The sequence below is a fragment of the Plecotus auritus genome (assembly GCF_963455305.1).
Source record: "Plecotus auritus genome assembly, chromosome: 3".
NCBI classification, from domain to species: Eukaryota; Metazoa; Chordata; class Mammalia; order Chiroptera; family Vespertilionidae; genus Plecotus; species Plecotus auritus.
Window position 1 is genome coordinate 129,022,069 of NC_137772.1, and position 23,293 is coordinate 129,045,361.

At 45.7% G+C, this 23,293-nt stretch overlaps 1 protein-coding gene across 5 annotated transcripts in view; it reads right to left on the reverse strand.

Annotated features, from left to right (window-relative positions):
- The window catches only part of CACNA1C (calcium voltage-gated channel subunit alpha1 C), a gene marked incomplete at both ends in the record, with an annotated part of 717,827 nt that overhangs the window by 172,861 nt on the left and 521,673 nt on the right, over positions 1-23,293 (reverse strand). For 3 of the 5 annotated variants that reach the window (XM_080661205.1, XM_080661203.1, XM_080661206.1), the window contains 3 exons: positions 3,386-3,489; positions 15,921-16,117; positions 23,009-23,167. In XM_080661205.1, the coding sequence (XP_080517331.1) occupies positions 3,386-3,489; positions 15,921-16,117; positions 23,009-23,167 (460 nt within the window). The remainder of the gene's footprint in view (positions 1-3,385; positions 3,490-15,920; positions 16,118-23,008; positions 23,168-23,293) is intronic. The other 2 variants (XM_080661204.1, XM_080661202.1) reach the window with 2 other exon arrangements.

Genomic DNA, 23,293 nt, shown 5'->3' on the forward strand with positions numbered 1-23,293 from the left:
ACTCTGCTCCCGCTGGCTGTTCCAGGAGCCTGCCAAGGACCAGGGCTGCTGCCTGCTCTCTCGCCCTTCCTCACGGCTGTTCCGCTCTTCATCTCCCTCCTTTTTTACTGTAACATTAGGACATAGGATTAACTGGTCAAATTGGTTGGAGGACAGTATAACATGGAGGTCAGGAATAGAGGTTGTGGGTTCACATTGCTTGGATTTAGCCTGGATCCTCCCCTTTTCACCTGTCAGAAGTGATGTAGGAATTCATGGAAAGCTCACTTTTCTTCTCCCTAAGATGGAGGTGTGAACAGCACTAGCTCAGAGGGTTGTTGGGGGCATTGCATGAGCTAATCCACCTGATACTCCCGGCACAGAGAATGCTGGCTCTGGGTCATGCCTCATTGCTGCAGTGAGTTTCATGGGCTCTGGGACTTCTCTGAATGCTTCCGGAAGGCTGGCTTACCCAGGAGCCTGACTGATGAATAAGTGGGAGTTCTGCTGCATTCCTGTGGTCCTGCCTACTCAAGACACTGATTCAAACCCCAAACTGCCGCCACCAGCTAGTCAGGCAGCAGGAGCCCGAGTCCAGGTTTTGTCACTTCATGGACTCAGGGTGGCCCATTCAGGTTGGCTGGCCCTCTTGACAGGTTAGAAAGGGTTCCTTAACAGGAAGGGGAGCTGCTCACCCACGGACACATCTTTGTACCGGCAGAGGGTGTGCCCAGGGGCCCAGGAGGCCTTGGGCGATGCTCTGTCAGACGTTGTGGAGCTATGAACAGCAGGCACTGCTTGGGGAAGGTCAGGGAGCAGGTGCGGGGAAGGTCTCCAGGACACCACTGTGGACCAAGGACTCAAGGTGCCGAGGTCTGAAGGTGCTCCTGTTCAGAATCCGCGCACACTCTGAGTGTTACTACTTGCCAGGCTCTGGGGCTGGCGTTTTTACACACCCTCTCACTGGGACTGAGCCAGGCCAGGTCTCCAACAGCTTTTCTCTCAGGTCAGCAGCTGCTGACAGCTGACATTGCTGCTCTGATACCACCAGGAAGATGATTTTTCTTGTGGGGCAGGTTCTCTGCTTGAGGAGGGGTGTTTGTAGTCTAGTTCCCACTCTCCAAACCCGATTCCAGGGGTGGGGTGGGGGTATTTCCTTTAAATTTGTTTCTAATCTCTGGGGGAAGAAAATGGAATCATTAGACATTTTTCTAGAGGTTTAGAGCTCTGGTTTGTATTTCAGTTCAAGGTCATTCATTGTGTACCCAGTGGGCAATGATGGGAAGACGGGAGCCTTGTTCTACTATTTACCAGCCAAGTGACACCATGCACTTAACACCTCTGGGCTCACTTCCCTCATCTTTAAAACCTAACTTTTGATGATTCTATTCACTAATTCCAGTTATGACAGGCACCAAGTACGCAATAATCACTGTAACGATAGCACTATCACTGAGCATTTACTGTATGCTAAGTATTGCACATAAATGATCTTATTTTATCATCCCAACAACCTATTGTTATCTTTGATGTTTTCTGATGGGGAACTAAAGCTTAAAAATGTGACATTGCTCAACATTATGCTTCTAGAAAGTGCAGAGCTAGGATATCTAAATTTCTGTCTTCAGTGGGGGATGAGGCTGATTTCAATGCTTTCCTTGCTGATTTACATAGAAACCCAGGGGCATTTTCTCGTGTTGGAACACAAATACATAAGCCTTTCCACCTTCCAGGCAGCTGTCCTCATCACTCTTACCCTGAGGGAATACCCTCGTTTCCTGTGTGGTCTTACCTTGGCAGAGGCATGATGTCATCAAAATCTCTAACAAGCCACCTACCAGGGGAAAGGGTGAGGGTGGAAGCAGAGACCTTCCTTCACCCTGTTCCTAAGACTAAACCTGATGCTCCTGCATCGCATTAGGCTGTGGCAGGAGATAGGAGTAGCCATTCCTGGTTTATTACTGAGTAAAAATGAAGATCAATCTTTCTCCCTATGCCTGACTTTCCCCCAGAATTAATGTCCCTAGAGATCTAGGATAGGCTATTCAAAGCAGCTGACTTGCCTGGAGCAGAGCAGAAATAGACTGCACCCTTCCCTCCTAGCCAAGGCAGCAGAGCGTGACACCTAGGAGCAGGCTACCAGGAGCATTTAGGTGTTAGGCCTTGGCACGGCTGGTGTGGGCTTATGAAGAAAGTGGGCTGAGGAAATCCAGTGAGTCCCATGACAAAGGCGGCCATCCCCAGGGCTCCTCTATGCCCCGTACCTCTGCTGCTTCTACCACTTTCTAACTTCATCTGAGCAAAGGCCAAAATCAAGCAGGCTTTATACGTGGAGCCAAGTAGATAAACTGAAAGGAAACTATATTGCTTCTCCTCAGTTCTCAAATTATCTAGGGCTTTAAAGAGCTAAGTACCCTTTTCATTCAGACACGGACTGCTCAGTCTATGAATTAGAATCAAAGGGAATTACATTTTTAGTCTGCATTTGTTTATTTGTAGTTTAAATCAAACTCTTATTACCCTGGTTTAGCACTGAAACTCTTATTAACCTGGCTCTCTCATCTTTACTGTGAGCCGGGCACCCACTGGGACTGGCCCGCTGGTCAGGCAAGGACCCATCTGCAAGACTGCTGCACATGCTGAAGCACACAGTCTGTGACTCTTCCCTCTAATTCCAGCTGCCAAAGCCTCCCTGGGCCAGGGTGTCACCATGCTGCTCCTCAGGTACAAAGAGAGGCACCTGCCTACTGAGCAGCTGCTTGAGAGAGGAAGGGGCTTGGATGAGCTGGCAGGAGACAGGTGGGCCTCGGTATCTCATGGTGGAGCCTGAACCAAAGAATTTATCATTTGTACATTTTACCCTCTGCCCAGCCAGGCCAAGGACATTCACTTCAAGGCTCCTGAGGTGGCCCCTTATCCCAGGTTCATCAGAGCCAGTAAAAGAATAAAGCCAGGAATAGCAGAAAGAGTAAATAAAATGGAAAAATCAAGACCTTTTTCCTTGGTCCTGCTTACCCGCTAAGGACACCGAGAACCAAGTTAAGTACAAAAAATGACCCTATGATGATTAGTGTAACAAAATAGATCCAGGGCCAGTCCCTTCCTACGGCATCATTGACCTGGAAGAACGGAATGATAGTTAGTGAGGTGCACACAGCAGTCGAGCATGGCCCAGCACCCATTATTGGCTCCAGACACCGACCCATGCAGCGCCAGGACCCCGATCCTCTAGGTGAAAATCAGAGGCCAAACAGCCTGCCAGCCAATGGGTCAGAATTTGGGGTTTCCCCCTGGTTTTCCTGGGCCTCTTAGGGTCCCATCCCTGAGGATCCTGGCGATGGACAGAGTGGAACCTGGGACCTTGCTCGGCTGCATTGTAAGGAGAACATAGAAATGGTCAGCTTACCCGCTCAACACACCGAGAACCAGATTTAGAACGAAAAAGGATCCAAAGATGACCAGACTGACAAAATACACCCAGGGTAACTCATAGCCCATAGCGTCCTGCATCTGGAAAGATGAAGGAAAGTTAGGAAAGAAGGAAAGCAGAACTGAGTCAAAGTGAGGAGGCAGGTAGAGAGGCAGGGGAGAGAATCTGGAGGAGACGAATGGAGCTGACCTTGGTATCTGTCTATGTGGATCATGGCCCATTGCTACCCCTGCATCACCTATATTCAGAATACTTATGGCCTTGACCTAAACTGTCAGGGACTTTTGCAGGCTCTGCCTTAAGAGAGATCTTGTCTGGTTCTCTCTGTTATTTTATTTTCTGGAACAAAAAAATTTCCCCAATGTTTTCTATCCACTTGTCAAAGAAGGTGGATTGCCTCAAAAAATAATTTCTTCAGCAAGGAATGATTTTAACTCACTTGGGTTTACGTGACAGTAAATCTTCCACTGCATCCGAGCTTGGTGTTGGACGTGCCTCAGCTCTTGCTGCTAGAGCCAGAGATCTGGAACCTTCCAGGATGTGGGGGAAGGAAACCTTCCCAATGGATCCAGCATTTAGAGAATTTAGAGAACTCAGTGAGCCCCATATTAATCACCCAGGGCAGTGGTCGGCAAACTGCGGCTCGGAAGCCGCGGTTTGCTGCTCTGTTAACTAATGAGTTTGCCGACCACTGACCCAGGGGATCCTAAAGCAGGCTGAAGTTTGCTGACCACCGCCAGGTGCCTGAAATGAGCTCCAGGTGTGCTGGGACAGTGCCGCCCTCGAGGGCCCTGAGTATGTATGCTGGACAAATATGTTCTTTGCTTGATGCAAATAAAAAGATTGACAAGTGCGCGTGATCTATCTAATCTGACTGGTTTAAAGTGTTACATACCAATATATTCTTTGCCAATCTATTAATATTTATCTGGGGTTACCATACTTTGGTTAGAGAAATCTATCAAATGTAATCATGGTGCAAAGTACAAAAATTATGTCAAGGGCTTGGTGGTCATTTGTTAAACTAGGTCAGGGAGGAAAAGAAGAATTCTCACCTTGTCCACTGAACCATGCCTAATTTAATTCAACTTAATACGAGTTTATTGATCATTCACACTTCCACACACCCTGCTGTTTTTTTACATAGTGCTTATCACTTTCTAACTTATAATTTACTCATTTATTATGTGCTTGTCTTCCATGCTGGAATGTACTAGTAAGCTCCATGAAGACAGGCAGTTTGGGCCTGTTTTGTTCACTGCTGTATCCCAAGAGCCTAGACCAGTGGTCGGCAAACTCATTAGTCAACAGAGCCAAATATCAACAGTACAACGATTGAAATTTCTTTTGAGAGCCAAATTTTTTAAACTTAAACTTCTAACGCCACTTCTTCAAAATAGACTCGCCCACGCCGTGGTATTTTGTGGAAGAGCCACACTCAAAGGGCCAAAGAGCCGCATGTGGCTCGCGAGCTGCAGTTTGCCGACCACGGGCCTAGAACAATGTCTTGCAGGCGGCAGGTGCTCAGTAAAGGCTTGTTGAATGAATGAATGAGCTTGATATGTGCCAGGCACTGTGCTGTCAGGAAGCCTGGGCTTGAAGGAGGAACAGATCAATAAAAGGCAACCACAATGCAAGGTGGTGAATGCAGTTGTATGGGTAAACATGCAGGGTGATTGGAGCCCAAAAGGCAAGAGTGGCTTGTGAGGCAGGAGAACAAGCAGGGCCAGGCTGGGCAAGGGAAGCAGGAGTAAGAGGGAGCCTGGAGGGCATATCATCCTGTGGTGGAAATGGGGCTTTCCTAGGAACTTGGCAGTTGTTAAAAATAGAGACTACAACTGGACAGCCATCCTGGTTCTGGGATGGAGGCTTTCCCCAGTGGCTGAGCCCTAAAATGTGCAACACAACAGCAGCAGTGAGTAGGCAGGGCGAGAGGTCCCTGTGAGTCAGAGCTGCCCCATTGCAGGGAGCCGGAAGCCTCCTTCAACCAGAAGCTGACTTTCTGCACCAAGGCTGACAGGAAACCAAGCCACCTGAGGGAAGTCCAGTAACGTCTTCACTGCCATGAGGAAAACAAAACTGCACTAATTCAAGCAGCGGCGGGGTTGGTGGAAGGAGATTAAGAAGGAGAAAAGCATGGGAGCCACAGTGAGCTGGTGGTTCACAGGCCACGTAATGATGGCAATGATGGTCATATAATACCAGGGTCAGTATGTCACATTTTATTATGGGCATGGTGACATCATCCTTCTATTATTCTTGGTAGCAGTCTTGTTAAGAGTCCCCGTTTGTTCAACAAGTATGTACTGACTGCCTACTGTGTGTAAGACATGTGTTCTGGGCCACAGTGAGAGCCACCGGGTTGGAAGCAGCCTGAGGTGGGAGGGGGCATCTGTGAGGAGGCGTCTATGGACCCCGATGCAAGGTCAGGTGAAGCCTTGAGTGTCCCACCTTTCCTCTCACAGATTAAGTCCTGCCAATGAGGGTCAGAGAGGTCCTTTCCTCATCCTTAATTTAGTGCATCTTTTCTCTTTTGGGAGGGTGCGGAGGGCAGAGAACTGTGGACTCTAACCAGAGAAAAGGCGCATACACACAGCACACTGTATACAATTTCACAGCTGTTCTGACCGTGTGACTGACCAACCAGCTTGTTCTGTGCTCAACCCTAGGGCAGTGCTTCCCCAAGCAGGGGTAGGGGATCAGGGCTCTGTTCTGAAGAAGTTCCCTTGCTCCTCCTGGATCCCAGATCTCAGCTCCCTCAGGACAGGACCGCTGGGAGCAGGCAGTTCCAGGAGGCAATGGCATGCTCACCAGTTCACCCTTATAGAGCTGCCTCTGGAGCCCAGGAGGAGGGTGAGTGGGAGGCAGGGCTGATTGGCTCCTTGAAATGAAATCTCTCCTGACTGCTTCCTTCTACCCCCTAAATTTTGCGACTGCTTAACTGACAGAAAATAGTCTTCTGGGCCCCACAGCTCTGATGAGTCAACACACCCAGGAGCCTTGGAGATGTCCTTGGGCCCCTGTTTTTAGTTTGAATGCCTTGTCCTCTGTGCCATACACAAGGTAAATGACTTTCAAAATCATTAATAACCTCAAGTGAATGGAGCTACAGACCACATCACCCACAGGAATCACACAGCTGGCCTCAAGACCCATAGATTACCCAGAGCCAGGGCCACATCCGGAGACTCCAGGTCTCAACCTCTCCCCATTGCCTTCTGTTTCTGCTTTGGCTTCTTCCTAGGCTGTGGTGGAGTTCTTTCAGAGGTTCAGATAGGACAGTAGGTGAGGGGTAGGAGGACAAATGAGAGATTAGCAAGCTTTCAAGGTGGTCTTAGGAGCCCAGCACCCCCTTAGTGGGCAATGCTCAACAGCCACAAGAGGGGTTCTCTGGTCGCCTGGCTCTGGCCAGAGAGAAGAGAGCTCCTTTGTTTCCCCTCGTACTTTCTCTTCTTTATTCTAGGCCACCTACTTTGAGGCAGCCTGGGTAGAGCACTGACAATGCTGGGTGGCTCTGAAGTAGGGCAATGCTTGGAGATGAGATCGATGTCTTAAATCAGCTCTAATGGAGCTATTTAGAAGACAGAATAAATACAGTCACGTTTTCAAAAAATGACCCAGATGGCTGACACCCTGATTTAGAGGTGAAAAAGGATAGGTCCTTTCTAACCATGAAAGCTAGTTGTTTCTTAGGCCTGCAACACAGCAGTGTTCTGACTTTCCTAGGGACGGCGTGTGGAGAGGCCTCCCGATGTGCACCGTCCACAGCATCGCGCCTCTGGGGCCAACAGTGACACATGACCCAGCCTTTGCTGAAACACACAGCTTGCTAGTCCTAGAGTCAGTGGACAAAGGCAATGCTGAATGAAAATACAGAAGACTCTTCTGAAACCATTCAATCTAATTCCTTGATGAGAATCCAAACTTAAATCAATGTATATTTTTCCCCCAAAAGAAAAAACAACAGGAACACCTCTTGGCCCCTACTCCCTCTAGGCCACTCTCGATGTTAGCTGATTTCCCTGGGCTTTCAAGTGGTGCCTTTCTTCCGTAAGGCTTGGCATAGGCACCATGAATCTAAAGAGACTGACAGTTACAGCTAATGCCAAAAGAGGCTGTCACTTGCCAACAAAGGCAGGAGGTGTAAACCCATAAAAGTCATAACACTTTATACAGTGTCATTAGAGGACAGGGTTTACTGCTGCCAAAAATGCCAGTGCCCTGAGCAAAGACTCGATAAATCTATGACTACTCGTGATCTTTGTCACCTTGCTTGCTGGGACATGGGGTGGCCATCCACAGGTCACTCAGAGAGCAGCATAGCAGATAACAGGTCTCACCTGACTCCCTTCTGCCCCTACGCCTGCTTACTGTTCTGCACAGAAAATCTGTGCAAGCCTCGGAGCATAGTAAAATGCCTGGTTTGCACGTTAAAGACACCAATGGGCTCCTAACACAGAGAAGGCAAGCCCACAAAACTAACCCCTCCATCTACAGTATATTTTTAAAAACCCATCAACTTAGATGGGATTGTGCACTGACTTCCCAGGGAAGGTCAGGCGCCATGGAGAGGACGGAAGACATCTGTAGGGGGCAGAAGACATGCTTGTTATCTTGAACAGCCACTGGGCCTGGGCCAAGTCTGATGCCTGTGACTAGACCCCTAATTGATCCTTTAAACACTTGGTGACAGCACCCTGGGCAGCAGAGCTATTTCTTGGTCTGCTGAGAGAAGTTGAAACCCAGTTCTCTTCAATCTCCTGAACTGTTACGTTTGCTCTCCCAGGCAGGAGCCCTCGTGCTCCTCAATCAGCCTCAGGACCAGCAAAATCCCACCTGTTCCTGGTACCGATCCCCTTGCAATGCTCTCCCTGCTCTCTATGTTGCCCTGTATTGTTAGGAGACATTTCTTTGTGTGGCCCCTGTCTCTTCAATTAGATCCAAAACTCCTTAAGGGCAGGCCTTCTCCCCACCAGCCCCACTCCAGGCCCCACTCAGGCCTTACACCAGTGAAATGAATAAAATGAAACCCAATAAGTAAATAAATAATAACTTTGAGAGATGCTAATTCTCTTTCTTGATATGTTTATGAACCAACAGTTTACAATTTAGATAACAGATTCTCTGTTTAAAGCTGGATAAGTGGGTAACACTCTGAGAAAGATTCCAAATTAAAGACCACAAGGTCCTAAGTAGGACCTACCACCTTCTCTACTCTGGTATCTCCTAGAGCCAAGAATACTGTTCATGGATCACTTGAGGATTTTTTTCTCAACTCTTGACTTAGAATGACTACTAGGTCATCAACAGAATCCAACTCCACCTTTCGGCTTTCCTGATGCCTTCAGAGACTCAGTTTCTATATTTACTGAAAAGAGGTGGCCTTTTGAAGAAGCCACGGAGGAGGGGAGAAAAACAGAGTAAAGCCCGAGTTACAACCTGCCTGAATGCAAAAGGCCTTTGTCATAAACAAGGGATGTTTCAGCAGCACTGAGACCAGAGATGAGTGGCTGGCTGATGGGCACGTGTGTGTGTGTGTGTGTGTGTGTGTGTGAAAGAGAGAGAGAGAGAGATCAGTAGGAATATCTTCCTAGCGTGTGCAGACATGTACTGAAATGACAAGACAGAGTGCAGTGTCAACAACTGACTTGTGAAAAGTTAAAACGTGATACTTGTTCCCAAGGTCTCCTGCTGAACTCAAACTAATCCAGACCCTACAGAATACACTCTTTGTGATTCTAAAATATTTCCTTTACATGATTTCTCACTAAGTATTCTTTCTAATCTTATTTTAAATCTCAATTGCTAATATTTTTAAATCAGTGGAAGCACTGATCATAGAGAAACCAGTGGAGGGGCAATGGGTGGTGGGAAGATGGTGACCCCAATAGTGGCAGAGTGGGGAGGAGCAGAAGTCTGGAAAACATAGACCAGAGTGCTTTCTACTGTGCCACACAGTCTGCCATATTCTTAGGGGTCCTAGATCAGAAGGGCTTTGGGGGAGCAGAAGTCAACATCATCCTCTTGATGAAGAATTATTCTGTAATCTTTTCTGGTTCCTGCTCTCCCTGCTGCCTCCCCTTTGCACAATTCTCACATGTGACCTTCTACGAGGGTTCCAAACTCCAGTTCAGTGGCCACATTATTCTGTGTGGCATGAGCATGGATGGAGCTATTTCTTTTTCTTTTTTTTTTTTTTTTAAATAAATCTTTATTCAGATTATTACAATTATTTCTCCTTTTTCCCCCCATAGCTCCCCTCCACCCCTTTCCCACCCCACCTTCTGCCCTTACCTCCCCCCCACTGTCCTCATCCATAGGTGTATGATTTTTGTCCATTCTCTTCATGAACCCCCCCATACCCCTTTCCCCCTGAGAATTATCAGCCCACTCCCTTTCTATGCCCCTGATTCTATTATATTCACCAGATTATTCTGCTCCTCAGGTTTTTAATTCACTTGATTTTTAGGTTGGCTTGTTGATAGATATGTATTTGTTGTTCATAATTTTTTCTCTTTACTTTTTCCTTCTTCCTCTTCTTTAAGAATACCTTTCAGCATTTCATATAGTACTGGTTTGGTGGTGATGAACTCCTTCAGCTTTTTCTTATCTGTGAAGCTCTTTATCTGCCCTTCAATTCTGAATGATAGCTTTGCTGGGTAGAGTAATCTTGGTTGTAGGTTCTTGCTATTCATCACATTGAAAATTTCTTGCCACTCCCGTCTGGCCTGCATAGTTTCTGTTGAGAAGTCAGCTGACAGTCGTATGGGTGCTCCCTTGTAGGTAATTAACTGTTTTTCTCTTGCTGCTTTTAATATTCTCTCTTTGTCTTTTGCTCTTAGCATTTTAATTATGATGTGTCTTGGTGTGGTCCTCTTTGGATTCCTTTTGTTTGGGGTTCTGTGGGCTTCCTGGACTTGTAAGTCTATTTCTTTCACCAGGTGGGGGAAGTTTTTGGTCATTATTTCTTCAAATAGGTTTTCAGTATCTTGCTCTCTCTCTTCTTCTGGCACCCCCATAATTCTGATGTTGGTATGCTTGAAGTTGTCCCAGAGTCTTCTTACATTATCTTCAACTTTTTGGATTTTTTTTTTTGCTTTTTGCTTTTTCGGTTGAGTGTTTTTTGCTTCTTTGTATTTCAATTCTTTGACTTGATTCTTGTGTTCCTCTATTCTGTTTCTGGGTCTCTGTATAATATTTTTTATTTCAGTCAGTGTATGTTTAATTTCTAGTTGGTCCTTTTTCATATCTTCGAGGGTCTCGTTATATTTATCGGCCTTTTCTAGGATATTCTTAAAAAGTCTTTTAACGGTGGTTTTGAATTCTATATCCAGTCGTTTGTTTTCCTCCATTTCTTTCGTTTGTGATCTGATTCTTTGACCCCGCATTTTCACTGAATCCCTGAGTTGGTAAGGTAGATATTTGTGCTAGGTTTCCAATATGGCCCAGTGGGTCTGCTTCCCCAGTTAACCTGAGGTGGACACTCTTGGTGCACCCCTTTGTGGACTGTGTGTACAGCCTTGTTGTAATTAAGTCTTTATTGTTGTTGGTATCACTGGGAAGAATTGACCTCCGGGCCAGTTGGCTGTAAGGATCAGCTGTGTCTATGCTGGGAGAAGCCCGGTGCTGGAGACAGCCTTATAGGATTAGACTTGCCAAATTGGAATAGCCTCTGTGCTCAGCTTGGATGGGGTGGAGTCTCAGTCTTGGCTTCCTGTCAGCCCCGCCCCTGCGCGCATGTGCGCTTTCAGTCCTCCGCCTTCCCCAGCTCGAGTCTCCGCCTGAGAGTCCAGACTCCCCCCACAAGAGCGTGGGTCCCCAGGGGCTCGCCTGGAACTGGGGTTCACTGCAGTCAGAACTGGGGCTCGGTGCAGTCAGAATTCTCTGACTCCCCTCCACTAGGGAAAGCCTGTGGCAACCCCCGCAGCCTTTGTGCGCACCGGCGCGGCGCGTGTGCGCACTTTCAGTCCTCCGCCTTCCCCGGCTCCTGAGTCTCCGCCCGAGAGTCCACACTCCCCCTACAAGAGCGTGGGTCCCCAGGGGCTCGCCTGGAACCGGGGTTCACTGCAGTCAGAACTGGGGCTCAGTCAGGATCCTCTGACTCCCTTTCACTAGGGAAAGCCTATGGCTACCTCCACAGCCTTTGTGCGCACTGGCCCGTGTGCGCCTTCAGACTTCTGCCTTTCCCAGCTCGCGGTCCGAGGCTTCCTTCCCCCTTCCGCCAGAGGAAGTCAGCCAAGCTCTCAGCCGCCCTTCCTCTCTGCGCGCACAAAGCCCTTTTGCCGTACCTCCAATTCTCTGTGAGCTTTTCTCCTTCCTTCTAGTTGTAGAATTTTCACTCAGCCTGCTTTCCTGTGGTTCTGGATGGTGTCCGTTCTGTCTTTTAGTTGTAGTTTTGAAATTGTTGTGCGAGGCAGCAGTTTAGGTGTTTACCTATGCCGCCATCTTGGTTTCTCCTGGATGGAGCTATTTCAAGTGTGGGGCACAAAGTCAGCACTGAGCAGATAACTGATTGATATTTATCTATTTATTCCTGACCTGGCTACAATGTGGAAGGGATAATGCTCAGAGTTTCAAACTGACCCTAATAGGAGAACCCTACAGATCATCTTGATCTAGCAGCCTCTTGTATCTTCAGGAAGGCACTTGGCTAACCCATATAAGAAAAGTAGTCTTGAATTATATGCAGAAGGCTAGGGACGTTAGGTTAAAAAAAACCAAAAAACAAACCTGGAAGTAGAATCAGATACCAATGGTCATCCATACAACTCTAAATTCCTCCCTGCTGCACTTTTTATGTGATTACTGTCCTCTCCCCTCCCCCCAAATTCATAAGAGATGTGAACATTCTGGGAGGAAATGGAGAGGCTTTGGCTTAAGAAGCCATTTCCCAAGGAAACCACACCCCGACCTGAGTTCTGTTTTGGTTTCCAAATCCCCATACCCAACCATCTACAAACATCTAGGAAGGGGCACTAGGTACAGGAAATGTTTTAAGCTAATTGTTCAGCTAGTTGGGGCCTTGACCTAGTGTATGGCCAAAGTTTAATAGCTGAGGAAATATTCAAGTTTGATTTTACTTTGAGTGCACTAACTCTTCACAATCACAACAAGATAAAATAATGAATGTCAGAGAAAAGGAGAAATAGACTCAGTATCTTCCATAGCAGAAGGCAGGTGCCTACTGTATGCTACTGGTGACCTTCCAACTCCCTTCTATTCAAGGTAGTATCTAGTGATTGAATCAATGGCTTCCTTAGTGCTGTAACGATCTAGTCTCTCCCTGTGAACCTCTAACCAGCTGTTCGGTGGTTCAGAAGGAGCCCAGCCCTGGGGTCTCCATTCACTGCCATACTTGAAAATCTGGGTTGCTCCTTCCCATGTCCTCTAGACTTGTCTCTTGGACTTTAAGAGAAATGCATTCTTCTGAATAGAAGACCCTACTTCCCCAATTACTATGGAAACTGTCTCCCTAGACTGGTTCAAATCAGGGCACCAAAGCAGCACCATTCAAATCCAATAGTTTAGACTTCTAGGGGTTTTCAAACTCCAGCTTGAGCATCAGAATCACACGGGGAGCTTTCAAAATGCAGATACTGGGGTCTAACTTGGAGCTTCTAACCCAATGGCTTGAAGGAAGTCTTGGCATCTTTATTTTAGAAAGCTCCATGTTATACTAAAGCACATTGAGATTTGAGATGCTGTGGGTTTAGAAATACAGCCTAGAAGCAAGGAGGAGGAATGCTCAAGGGGGAGGAAGGAAGAGGGAAAAATAGGAAGAAGGAAGGAAGAAAGAAATGGCTATAGGAAGGTCAAAGCAATCAGAGAAATTACCTGAAAGCCAGGAGCTTTGGGCTGGGAGATGCCTCCATCATGAATATCCAAGTACGAGGCTCTGTTTCAGCTTTAGGGGTGTGTGTGTGAGTGTGACTGTGTGTGTGACCCCCACACACAGTCACACACACACACACACACACACACACATACACACAAACACATATAACATGGCTATTTCAAAAAGGTGCTGGGAAAATCAGAGAGAGGCATGTCCCATGAGCCTGGGATTGTTTCTTCACCTCTGACACTTTTTCCATTTCCAGCCTGAGCTCTATCACACACACCCCAGGGGAGGAAGCACAGCACAGCTGCTGAAAATTGGTAGTTGCATTTGTGTGCTTATTCTCATTCCCTACTCCACTGTCATCACGATAGTATTTCTTTGGGTCACATCTGGCTGGTGGGGTATCAATGAGTTGTGGTTGGGAAGAGGGAGGAAGTAATGAAGGAAGATCACAAAAATACATCAGGGCCATTAGCAAAGTAAATTATACCTATTCCCTTCAACCCCACACCCACCCACCACTACCCTGCCCTCAATTTGCAGCCATTGAAGGTGTTTTCAGAGCAACTTAAGGCATGGATTTGAAGCTCCACCTGATGAGGCTCCAAAGCACCGTTCCATACAATTATATGTTCATGGCCCACATGCAGAAACTGCCCATCTGAAAAAGGATGCTTTTGTCCTTGGCTGGCCAAGGATCCACCCAAGGCAAAAGGACCAGTTAGGGCCACTTGGGAATTTGATCAGCTTTGCTAAGTGAAATAAATTTGCCTAAGTATAATAAGTTCAATTCCCTCTCTTTGTACAAATCATTTAAAATCAGTTTTTATTCAGTATGGGCCTTAGAAAATATTTTAAGTTTTATTTTAGTTTGAGGAAGGGTTGACTTGGTCTTCATCTTCTTTTGAAAGTATGACAACACAGCAACTTCCCCAGCATTGGTTCTGGTTGTGTCGCCATCATTCAGTTGAAATGTAGTGTTTCCCTAGACCAGTGGTCAGCAAACCGTGGCCTGCGAGCCACATGCGGCTCGCGAGCCGCGGTTTGCCGCTCTGTTGACTAATGAGTTTGCCGACCACTGCCCTAGACTGAGCTTTTCAGTCTGAACTGGATGAGTTTTAGTCTGAATTCTCAGTCCCTAGGGGCACCCCTGGCATGTAAGGAATGCTCAGTAAATGTTTGCTGGGTACAAGGTGCTCAGGCAAGTTTCAAGTAGTCATTTGCAGAGAGGTGCAATTTCATAGCAACACTGGGTTTCAGCATGTCCACTACAACATAAAAACTGGGGAAATGGGGTTTTTAATCGATAGAACATGATGCTTATAAAAAATTTAGAGAATACCCTATATCACATCTCCATGTTGCTACAAACTTTTCTGATTCACAAAGAAGTTAGCACCCCTCATGGCATTAGTTCCTGCCTGTCTGGCAGCTCTGCTTGATGGGGAGGCATCACCCCTCTCTTCCATGCTTTAGTGTGCAGACACGTTCCTTAAGCAGGCTCTCACATGGCTTTCAGGATGGCCAACTACCTATGACTATTTGCAAAATGCTAGGTGATATGGTATTTTCAAGAATGGCAACAAGCATTTTTCACTCAAATGTTGGAGAACAACACTGGATTCTGGTAAATCATTTCCTGCTAAAATAGGAGATACTATAAAGAATTATGTTTTCTGGAGTTTTTACAAATAATGGATTTAACTCTGCCAGAATGGAGACAGCTCAAACATGATGTGTGTATTTGCCTGTGGGATAGACTGTACAAAAGTCCCTTCAGTGGCTCAAAGGTGGCAAAGTAGTGTTGGCTGATGGACAAGGAAAGGTGCAAAAGATTTTAAAAGATTTGCTGTCGACTGGCTGACACTTAAGAAGTATAGTTTCTAAATATGCATCACGTAAGCACCAGAGGGTTTCCTTAACACTAGGAATGCCAGCAATGTATTCGTCTGGACTATTCTCATACGATATGTAAGATTACTCTGAGAATAAGAGTATAATAACATGCTGTAATGCTATGCCATTCAATAAAAATGGTTTCTGCCTGGCTGGTGTGGCTCAGTGATTGAGCGTTGACCAGGTCATGGTTTGATTCCTGGTCAGGGCACATGGAAGGGTTGTGGGCTCGATCCCAGTGTGGCGTATGCAGGAGGCCACCAATCAATGATTCTCTCTCATCATTGATGTTTCCATCCCTCTCCTTCTCTCTTCCTCTCTAAAATCAATAAAAAAAAATCAATAAAAAATATTTTTTAAAAAATGGCTTCTTTTTAGAAGACCAGGCCTGATGTTTCTCTTTAATTATAAACAATTTGTCTAAAAATTATAAATGATCTGTCTTTTGGAGACAGAGGCAAGACAATGATAAGAAGAGAAAAACCCAATAGTGGGAGAGGAGTGAATGGGATCCTGTGTTACGCCTGCCATGTTTCTTACTAGAAACAGCGTAGCACACCGAAAGGTGGTATTTCTCTGAGGCTGGTGGCAGAGAGAGACTCGTCAGGGGGAGTGTGAGTGTTTGCTTTGTCTCTGAGGAAAGGCCTGAAAAAAATCAAAGGCATTCATCAGCCTCTTCATCAAAGTCATGGGAGGTGAACAAGGGAGATGTTGAGGGAAGGAAGCCTTGAAGCTCCCCGGACTTTCTGCCGCTGCCCATCGTAAGCTACGTACCCAGTATAGCACGTCTGTCCAGCCTTCCATGGTGATGCACTGGAACACCGTGAGCATGGCAAAGGCGAAGTTGTCGAAGTTGGTGATGCCATGCCTGGGCCCATCCCACCCAGGCTTGCACACAGTGCCATTCTGACACTGCCGTCCATGGCCTGTCTCCAGAGCACAAGGGGAGGGGTCATCTTCTGCTGGAACATCTCAAATGGCCAGGGGAGAGGGACGCACGGGGTGGGGGGGTGCATAAAGGGCAGAGATGCACAGAGGGGAGGGGGATACACAGAGGGGGGAGATGCACAGAGAGGGGAGAAATACAGAGGGGGGAGATGCACAGAGTGGGGAGAAGCACAGAGGGGAGAGAAGCACAGAGGGAGGAGATGCACAGAGGGGAGGGAGATGCACAGAGGGGGGGAGAAGCACAGAGGGGGGAGATGCACAGAGGGGGAAGATGCACAGAGTGGAGGGGGATGCACAGAGGAGAGAGGGATGGACAGAGAGGGTGGATGCACAGAGTGGAGGGGGATGCACAGAGGGGGGACACATAGAGGAGAGAGGGATGAACAGAGAGGGGGGTGATGCACAGAGGGGAGAGGATGCACAGAGTGGGGCGTGCAGGGGGGGGAGGGGGACGCACAAGGTGGGGACAGAGGGAGGGGAGACGGGCAGAGGGGAGGGAGAGATGGGCAGAGAAAAAAAATTGAGAAGTCAGAGAGGAAAGTTACTGGATAAGATTGATGGGATAGGCAAAACAACCACACAATGGTAATGCAAAAAAAGTTTTCATTCATCCCCTGTATATGAATTAAACAACATGAAGAACTAGGTACTCATTTAGGCTATTGGTTTAGAATGCTGGTACTTTCAACCAATTGTTGTAAAATGGCATTTTAAGCCCAGTAATTGATTTTAAAGACAGTAGGGATATTGCACATTCTGTTGTAGCACATCAGCATCATAGTCAAGTGGTCAATCAAAAAATAATGATGATGGAACCACTTTGAGTGGAAGATATCCTGGAAAATGAAGGAAGTCCATGCTTTCTTATTTTGGGGGTATTTCCATTGGAATAACAGAGTTTCAAGTGAGAGCATGTTGACTGGAAGACTACTCCACATCATTAGCCAACAGATCCCATCCGGTCGCACTTTGAAACTATGGGAGAGTCCATAAGGTATTAAATGATGCATCAGCAGGGATGCAAGTCACTTTGTGGTGCAACCTTATCTAGTGAAGGATAAAGTAAATCCTGACTGCAGGGAGAGGACAGCCTGCAGCCGTCTTTACTATAACCTGAGCGCACACTGCGGCCTGTGTTTTATGCAGGTCAGGTGCAACCTTGCACCACTGCCCTTGCTCACCAGCATGCCTACCTTTCAGAAGAAAAGAATCATTTTCTGACCTCTACTCAAGATAGAGAGGCAGTGGGCGACAGGGAGAATACTCAGTAGGTGTGGACAGGGCTTTTTCAGAAAACAGTTTAACATCTGTGGCTACAGACAGTGCTTGGGCTAATTCCATATGCTGGGAACAGCTGCTAAAAAAAACCCAATAAATTAAGACGAGGTTTATATTTTTGGTACAGAGATCATTAGTAAATTGAAATAAGACTTGATTTATTTAAGAATTTCTATTGTAGTAAAATAGAGAAATGCTGAGAAAGCCTTGGCCCCAGCTGAGGAAGGTAACCATGTGAACTTAAGGACATTGTCTCATGCTTGTAGAAAGTAACAGCAATAAGCAGGATAGACTTAACAACCAAATGATTGCTTCTGACAGCAGAGAAAATACGGTCCCAGAGAGAGAATTTACTTGCAGTTCTTCATTTAGAGATTTCTATATGCATCAAAACAATCACAAGTGTCCAGTACTTCAGTATTGAAGATGGCTGGTTGGTTGTTTTGTGGTTTGTGGCTTCAAATTAGAAATTTCACTCCCAAGAGGAAGACAGGAAGAGAATATTAATCCATAACTAAGATAATTCTTAAGAGAATGGAGTTGAGCAGCATGGCTGGAAATATATGCTGGATTGTGTCTTTTTGGCTTTTTTTCTTTTCTCCCTCTCTTTTTAGTTACTTTATTGAAATATAATTGACATTTCTTCCAGTCTATGCATGTAAATGCACAGCTCAATTATTTTTAGTAAATTTACATACTAGTAGTTGTGCAGCCATAACCACAATCCATTTTTAAAACCCTTCCATCCTCCTCCAAAATTCCTATGTGCCTGTTTGCAGCCAGTCCCGGCTCCTGCCCTACCAACCTGGTCTGCACTCCATCTCTATAGCTTTGCCTTTCTAGAAATTGCATATACATGTTCAGTTCACTGTCTGTTTATCCACCAGCTGATGGGCATTGGGATGGTTTCCAGGTTTGGACTATTGTGAATAGCGCTACTTCTAGCTTATTCTTGGCCTGGTGCTTTGGGCTGTATGTGGGTGTCTGTGATATGACCCAGGTGAAGAGGTCTGCATCACTGGTCCCTGAGCTGTCACAGAAAATGAGTATCCTCATCATTTCCCCCTCCAGACGCTGGCTCCCAGGGGGCTCCGTTCATACAGCTGAACTCCAGTCAATTTTTTGTGACTTCAAATTTCAAAATCCTTGGAGATTTGAATGTGAGTTTAAACAAGGGGAGGCTATGAAAGGAGGGGAACTAAAAAGTGAATACCAAACCTAAAGAGTTAAAGAAAAAGTAAATAATAAGTATGTAAAAAAATTGAGAGCTGCGAGACTGAATAGATCATAAACTCAGTTGTGTTCTTGCCCATGCTAGTGATGGCTTCCTAGAAGGACATGTTCAGTCTCTGTTATGAAAGGGCTGGAATAATATGAGAGATGGGATGGAAAGAGAAGGGAAAATAGAGGGAAATTTTGCATCTCCTTTTCCCGTTTTGCTTTTTAGTGCAATTAAGATGGTATTAATCTTTGCACTGTGGTTGCCCATCTGACAGCTTTTCCTGTATTCTCAATCCCTGAAATAAGCAGAAATAAGGAAAGTGAGTTCTGAGTGTCCTCAAGAAAGGAAAACACAGTTCAGGGTTTTACAAATGTATGTTGAAAAGAAATAGCATGAAGGGGAAATGATCTCATTACTAAAAGAGAAAGGGTTTAGATTCAGAAAGATCATCTAAAAGCTCAAGAGCCACTCTGCTATTTTAATTTAAGTCTGCCTTGAACAACAGTAAAAAAAAAAAAAAAAAAAAAAGATATGAGAACAATTAAGAAGCAGTGATGATCTGGTAAAAATAGATATCTATAAAAAGCAGTAAAGGGAGCACTTGAAAAATGTGAGCACACAAATCAGCAGGTTCTTATGACATGCTCTGGAGGGTGAGGGGAAATGAGATCTAATGGGAAAATGTGTTGGTTTTCTTCTGGGGAGTCCTGGTGAGGGGGGGTAGGCATGAGGGAGGAGGAAAAAACAAAGCAATGTGGGTGAAGCATGGTAAAGTCATTCTGGAAAGTCCAAATTAAGTTCGGAGTAAAGTAATGGAGGCTAGATTATGAGAGATTTAAAAAATGTGGTCAATACCAACAGGAGCTTGACACCCTGGGACACTGCCAGTTAGGGGTTCCAAAGAGAAATACCAGAGACAAAACCAATTACTTTTTTAGGCCCCAATTTTAAGGAGTGAATAGACTGAAAATGATTTCATTTCTAGGTTTTAGCCAACCCATTCTTTGCCAGTCTCTGGGGTAATTATTGTGTTTGGGAGAGCCATTCAGAGTGACCTGGCTCAGAGCACCATAAAACAGATGGGATGCCAGAAACAAAAGGAGCCAGTATATGCTGGTGCACCTGCGGAGGAGCCTGCAGGGCACCTTCCAGGTGCCTCGGTGACTGGAGGAACATTGTCTCTCCTGAGGCCACCTCTCCCGGGGACTGGCGGGGCACCCTAGAAGCAGAATAATAGTTCGTCTGGCCAGCTCCAGAGCTTCTTTATGAATTTTCTAGGAAACATGGCTCAAAATCTAATGTATTCTAAAATTTACAAGCATATATAATTCAGTCTGAAAAAGAAAGTCAAAATGTAAAAAGAATTGGATGTAAATCCCATTAACAATTTTAAAGATATGTTTTCTTTTTTAAAGACATGTTTTTATTGATTTCAGAGAGAGGACGGTAGAGGGAGAGAGAGAGAAACATCAATGATGAGAGAGAATCATTGATTGGCTGCCTCCCGCAACCCCGCCCCTCCACCTGGGATGGAGTCCAATCCAGGCATATGCCCTGACTGGGAATGGAACTGTGACCCCCTGGTTCATGGGTCGATGCTAAACCACTGAGCCACACTGACTGGACCCATTAAATATTCTAACAAGGGCTCACAAACACTTCCGTATAATCTAAGTTTTCAGAAAACATGGTAATTCAATCCCATGAGTGAAATTTAAAAAAAAACCACACCCATTCCAAAGGTGGTACGAAACTCTCCAAAACACATGATATTAGTTTCAAAGACTGCAGGGTTGGTTTTCTACTCTGGCTGCATCAAGTATGTCCAGATTCCTGTACGTGTTCCCTCTTTCTCAGGGTTCGTCACTCTGGGTGGGAGAGGCCCTGATGACAGCTGTGTCATGTTCTATTGGGAGAGATGGATGTAGTGGGTCCCAGCGTTGTCATCAGACAGCAGGATCAGAAAGAGGAGGTGTGTGAGCTCTGACTGCAGTACTGGGAGGAAAGGCTCCTGAAGCCACATGTCCTCTGTCCTCTTCCCAGCAGGAAGTCTGGCTCCACATGGAGAGCAAGGTCACCTTCCGGTGGAGCTCGCATGGCTCCCCTCTCTGGAGCGCTTCTTTGGTGACTGTCCTCTGACAAACTGGCTCCCAGGGCTGATGGTCATTTCCGTGATGGGAGCTACCTTCCCTTCTGAACTTGGAGGTGAAGGTAAAACCCACCACATAAACAATCTGATGCAACCATGATAGGAAGTAAGCAAAGTCTTGTGTACTTTTACTGGTCCTGATTACTATTGAGGATGGACAATAATATGGCCCTAAACTGGCCACTGCAATTGGTGAAGCCAGTTCAGGTCTTTATCCCAAAAGCAAGGAGACCACTAAAACTTTGAGCAGGCCTGAGGGGCTGCTTCACCAGACTGTCCAGCTGCACGGGGCGGAGGATCCCATCCTGTCTCTCCCTGGTCTATCACGCCCACCATTTTTTTTGCCATGTGAGGCCACTGCAGGCCTCAACAAAGCCCAGTGAGGAGGCCCAACTAATATTCAAGTTTGCTTATTAGCATAGGCCCTTACAGGACCCTGCCACCCGTAGAAAACACACTCCTGCTATAGGAGCCATGTGCAGTGTTGGGAACAGTGCCCCGTAGCTCAGCGGTGCACAGGGGAGAACTGCCATCTTTGGCTTTATGGCAAGACTTCACCATTTTACTCTTTCCCATTTGATATGTGGTTGGTGAGATCCATACCAGCACCCACTGCTGAATTGATGGGGATCTTTGAGACTCAACATCCCAGTGACTGCCTGAGAAGTCTGGGCCAAACAGGTCATTGATCACTTCAATACTAATACAAATGCATAAACTTTAGATATACTAGAGTAGCTCTTAAGTAGGACTCAGAATGAGCTCTAACAAAGCCACAGAATTAATAAAAATTTACTGGCCTGGGGTTAGCTACACATTAAACTGAACATAAGGAAGGATTTGAATTCAAGGGGAAAATATTATTCATTGCATTATTGGGTATTTTCTTTAGACAAGGCTGAAACCTCAGAATTTTAGCTAAAGGCAAGCCTGTTTGTTCCAATACTAAAGAGCTTCTGTTTTATTTAACATGACAGTTTATTTTATACAATTATGATCCCAGTAATTTGGAAATTCTCTCTAGGGTGAAAAAATGGTCTCTTATTAAACACTCTCCATCAAAGAAGTAAAAACCTTTGTGTGAGTCTTTGCTTATGGGTTTATAGCTTTTTGTTTATTTAGAGACTGTGGCCATATGGCTGCGACCTTGCAAATACCCAATATAGCCAATCAAATCAGATCATCCAGATTCTGCAACCCATTTCAGTTTCTGAATATGAATAATCCATTTTACTCCCTGTTGTAGGTCAGCTCCCAAAGCAAGAGGGGTCACACGGGATTAATACTGGGCTGATAGAAATGAGGGGCAGTAGATGGAGAAATGTGCACAATCCTTTAATGCTTCAGACATGCTCCCCTTTCCTCATCAAGATGCCAAAAACTAAGATGAATGAGGTTGTTATGAAGAAAATAATAAATCATGGAAGTTTAACACTACTAACCCCTTGGGGTATTTTTCAACAAGTTTTTATGTTGAACTACTTTATATGTCTGTTAAAAAGCCTTGTCAATTTCTGTTTGAATGTGTTTTTTCTTTTTAATGTCAAGTTGAGATTTTAGTAACTTAAGACAGTAGTTGTAGCATACTCCTTAAGCCAAAACTCTAGACCTACTCAAGGAAGTGCTTAATGAGCCAGCATTGCTTGTTAAATAGATTGATTTATTGAAGGAACACAAGAGCGAAGTTCTCAAAAAGGAAGGACTGTGAAGTCATGAGGTAGAGCGAAACCTTCTCGTGGAGGAAAAGAGGTTTCACCACTGGCTGACCTCCTCCCAGCATGAGACAGGGCTGGGGTTCTGCCTAGGAATGGAGAAGCAGAGGAGCCAGGATCAGCCCAAACACCCAACCTGCTGGTGACAGGCAATGTCATCTTCCTGAAAGGACTTTTGATGGCCAGCAATACTGAAGAACCAACAGAGCATAGATCTATGTCCTTAGGTTAATTCTGATTCTTAAATTAAAATATTCAAGGTTGGCTAAGAGATGTTTCTTGAACCGCACAGCTCATTTAAACAGTGTTTAGTAGTGCTGCACAAAGCTTGCATTTAGCTCTTTGTAACTGAGATCTATTTTAGTAAAAACAAAAATTATCAAGAGAAAAAGACGACCAAGCTCTCCCTTAACCATGGTTTGGAAATGATCCCTGGAATGGAGGCCTTCCTGGGCACTATTCGTCAGGTGGAGGTAGTGTCCCTGGCTGAATGGAAAGCAGTGACAACACAGTAAAGCTTCTTGACAGCTGGACAGTCAGCATCTTCCCTTACCTGCTATGCCCTCCTGGTTGTAGCAGGTCTTATGCATCTTCCCCATGAAGAGTTCCAGGCCAATAATAGCATAGATAATGATGACAAACAGCACTAGCAGGGCGATGTGCAGTAGGGGAACCATGGCCTTGATGATGGAATTCAGAACCACCTGGAGACCTACAATGACAAATCATAGACAGTGACAATAGTGAGAACACCAGCTTCCATTTATTGAACCACATGCTCTCTTTGATGCCATACTGACATGATCTTACGCCATTTTCTTAGCATACTCCTTGCACC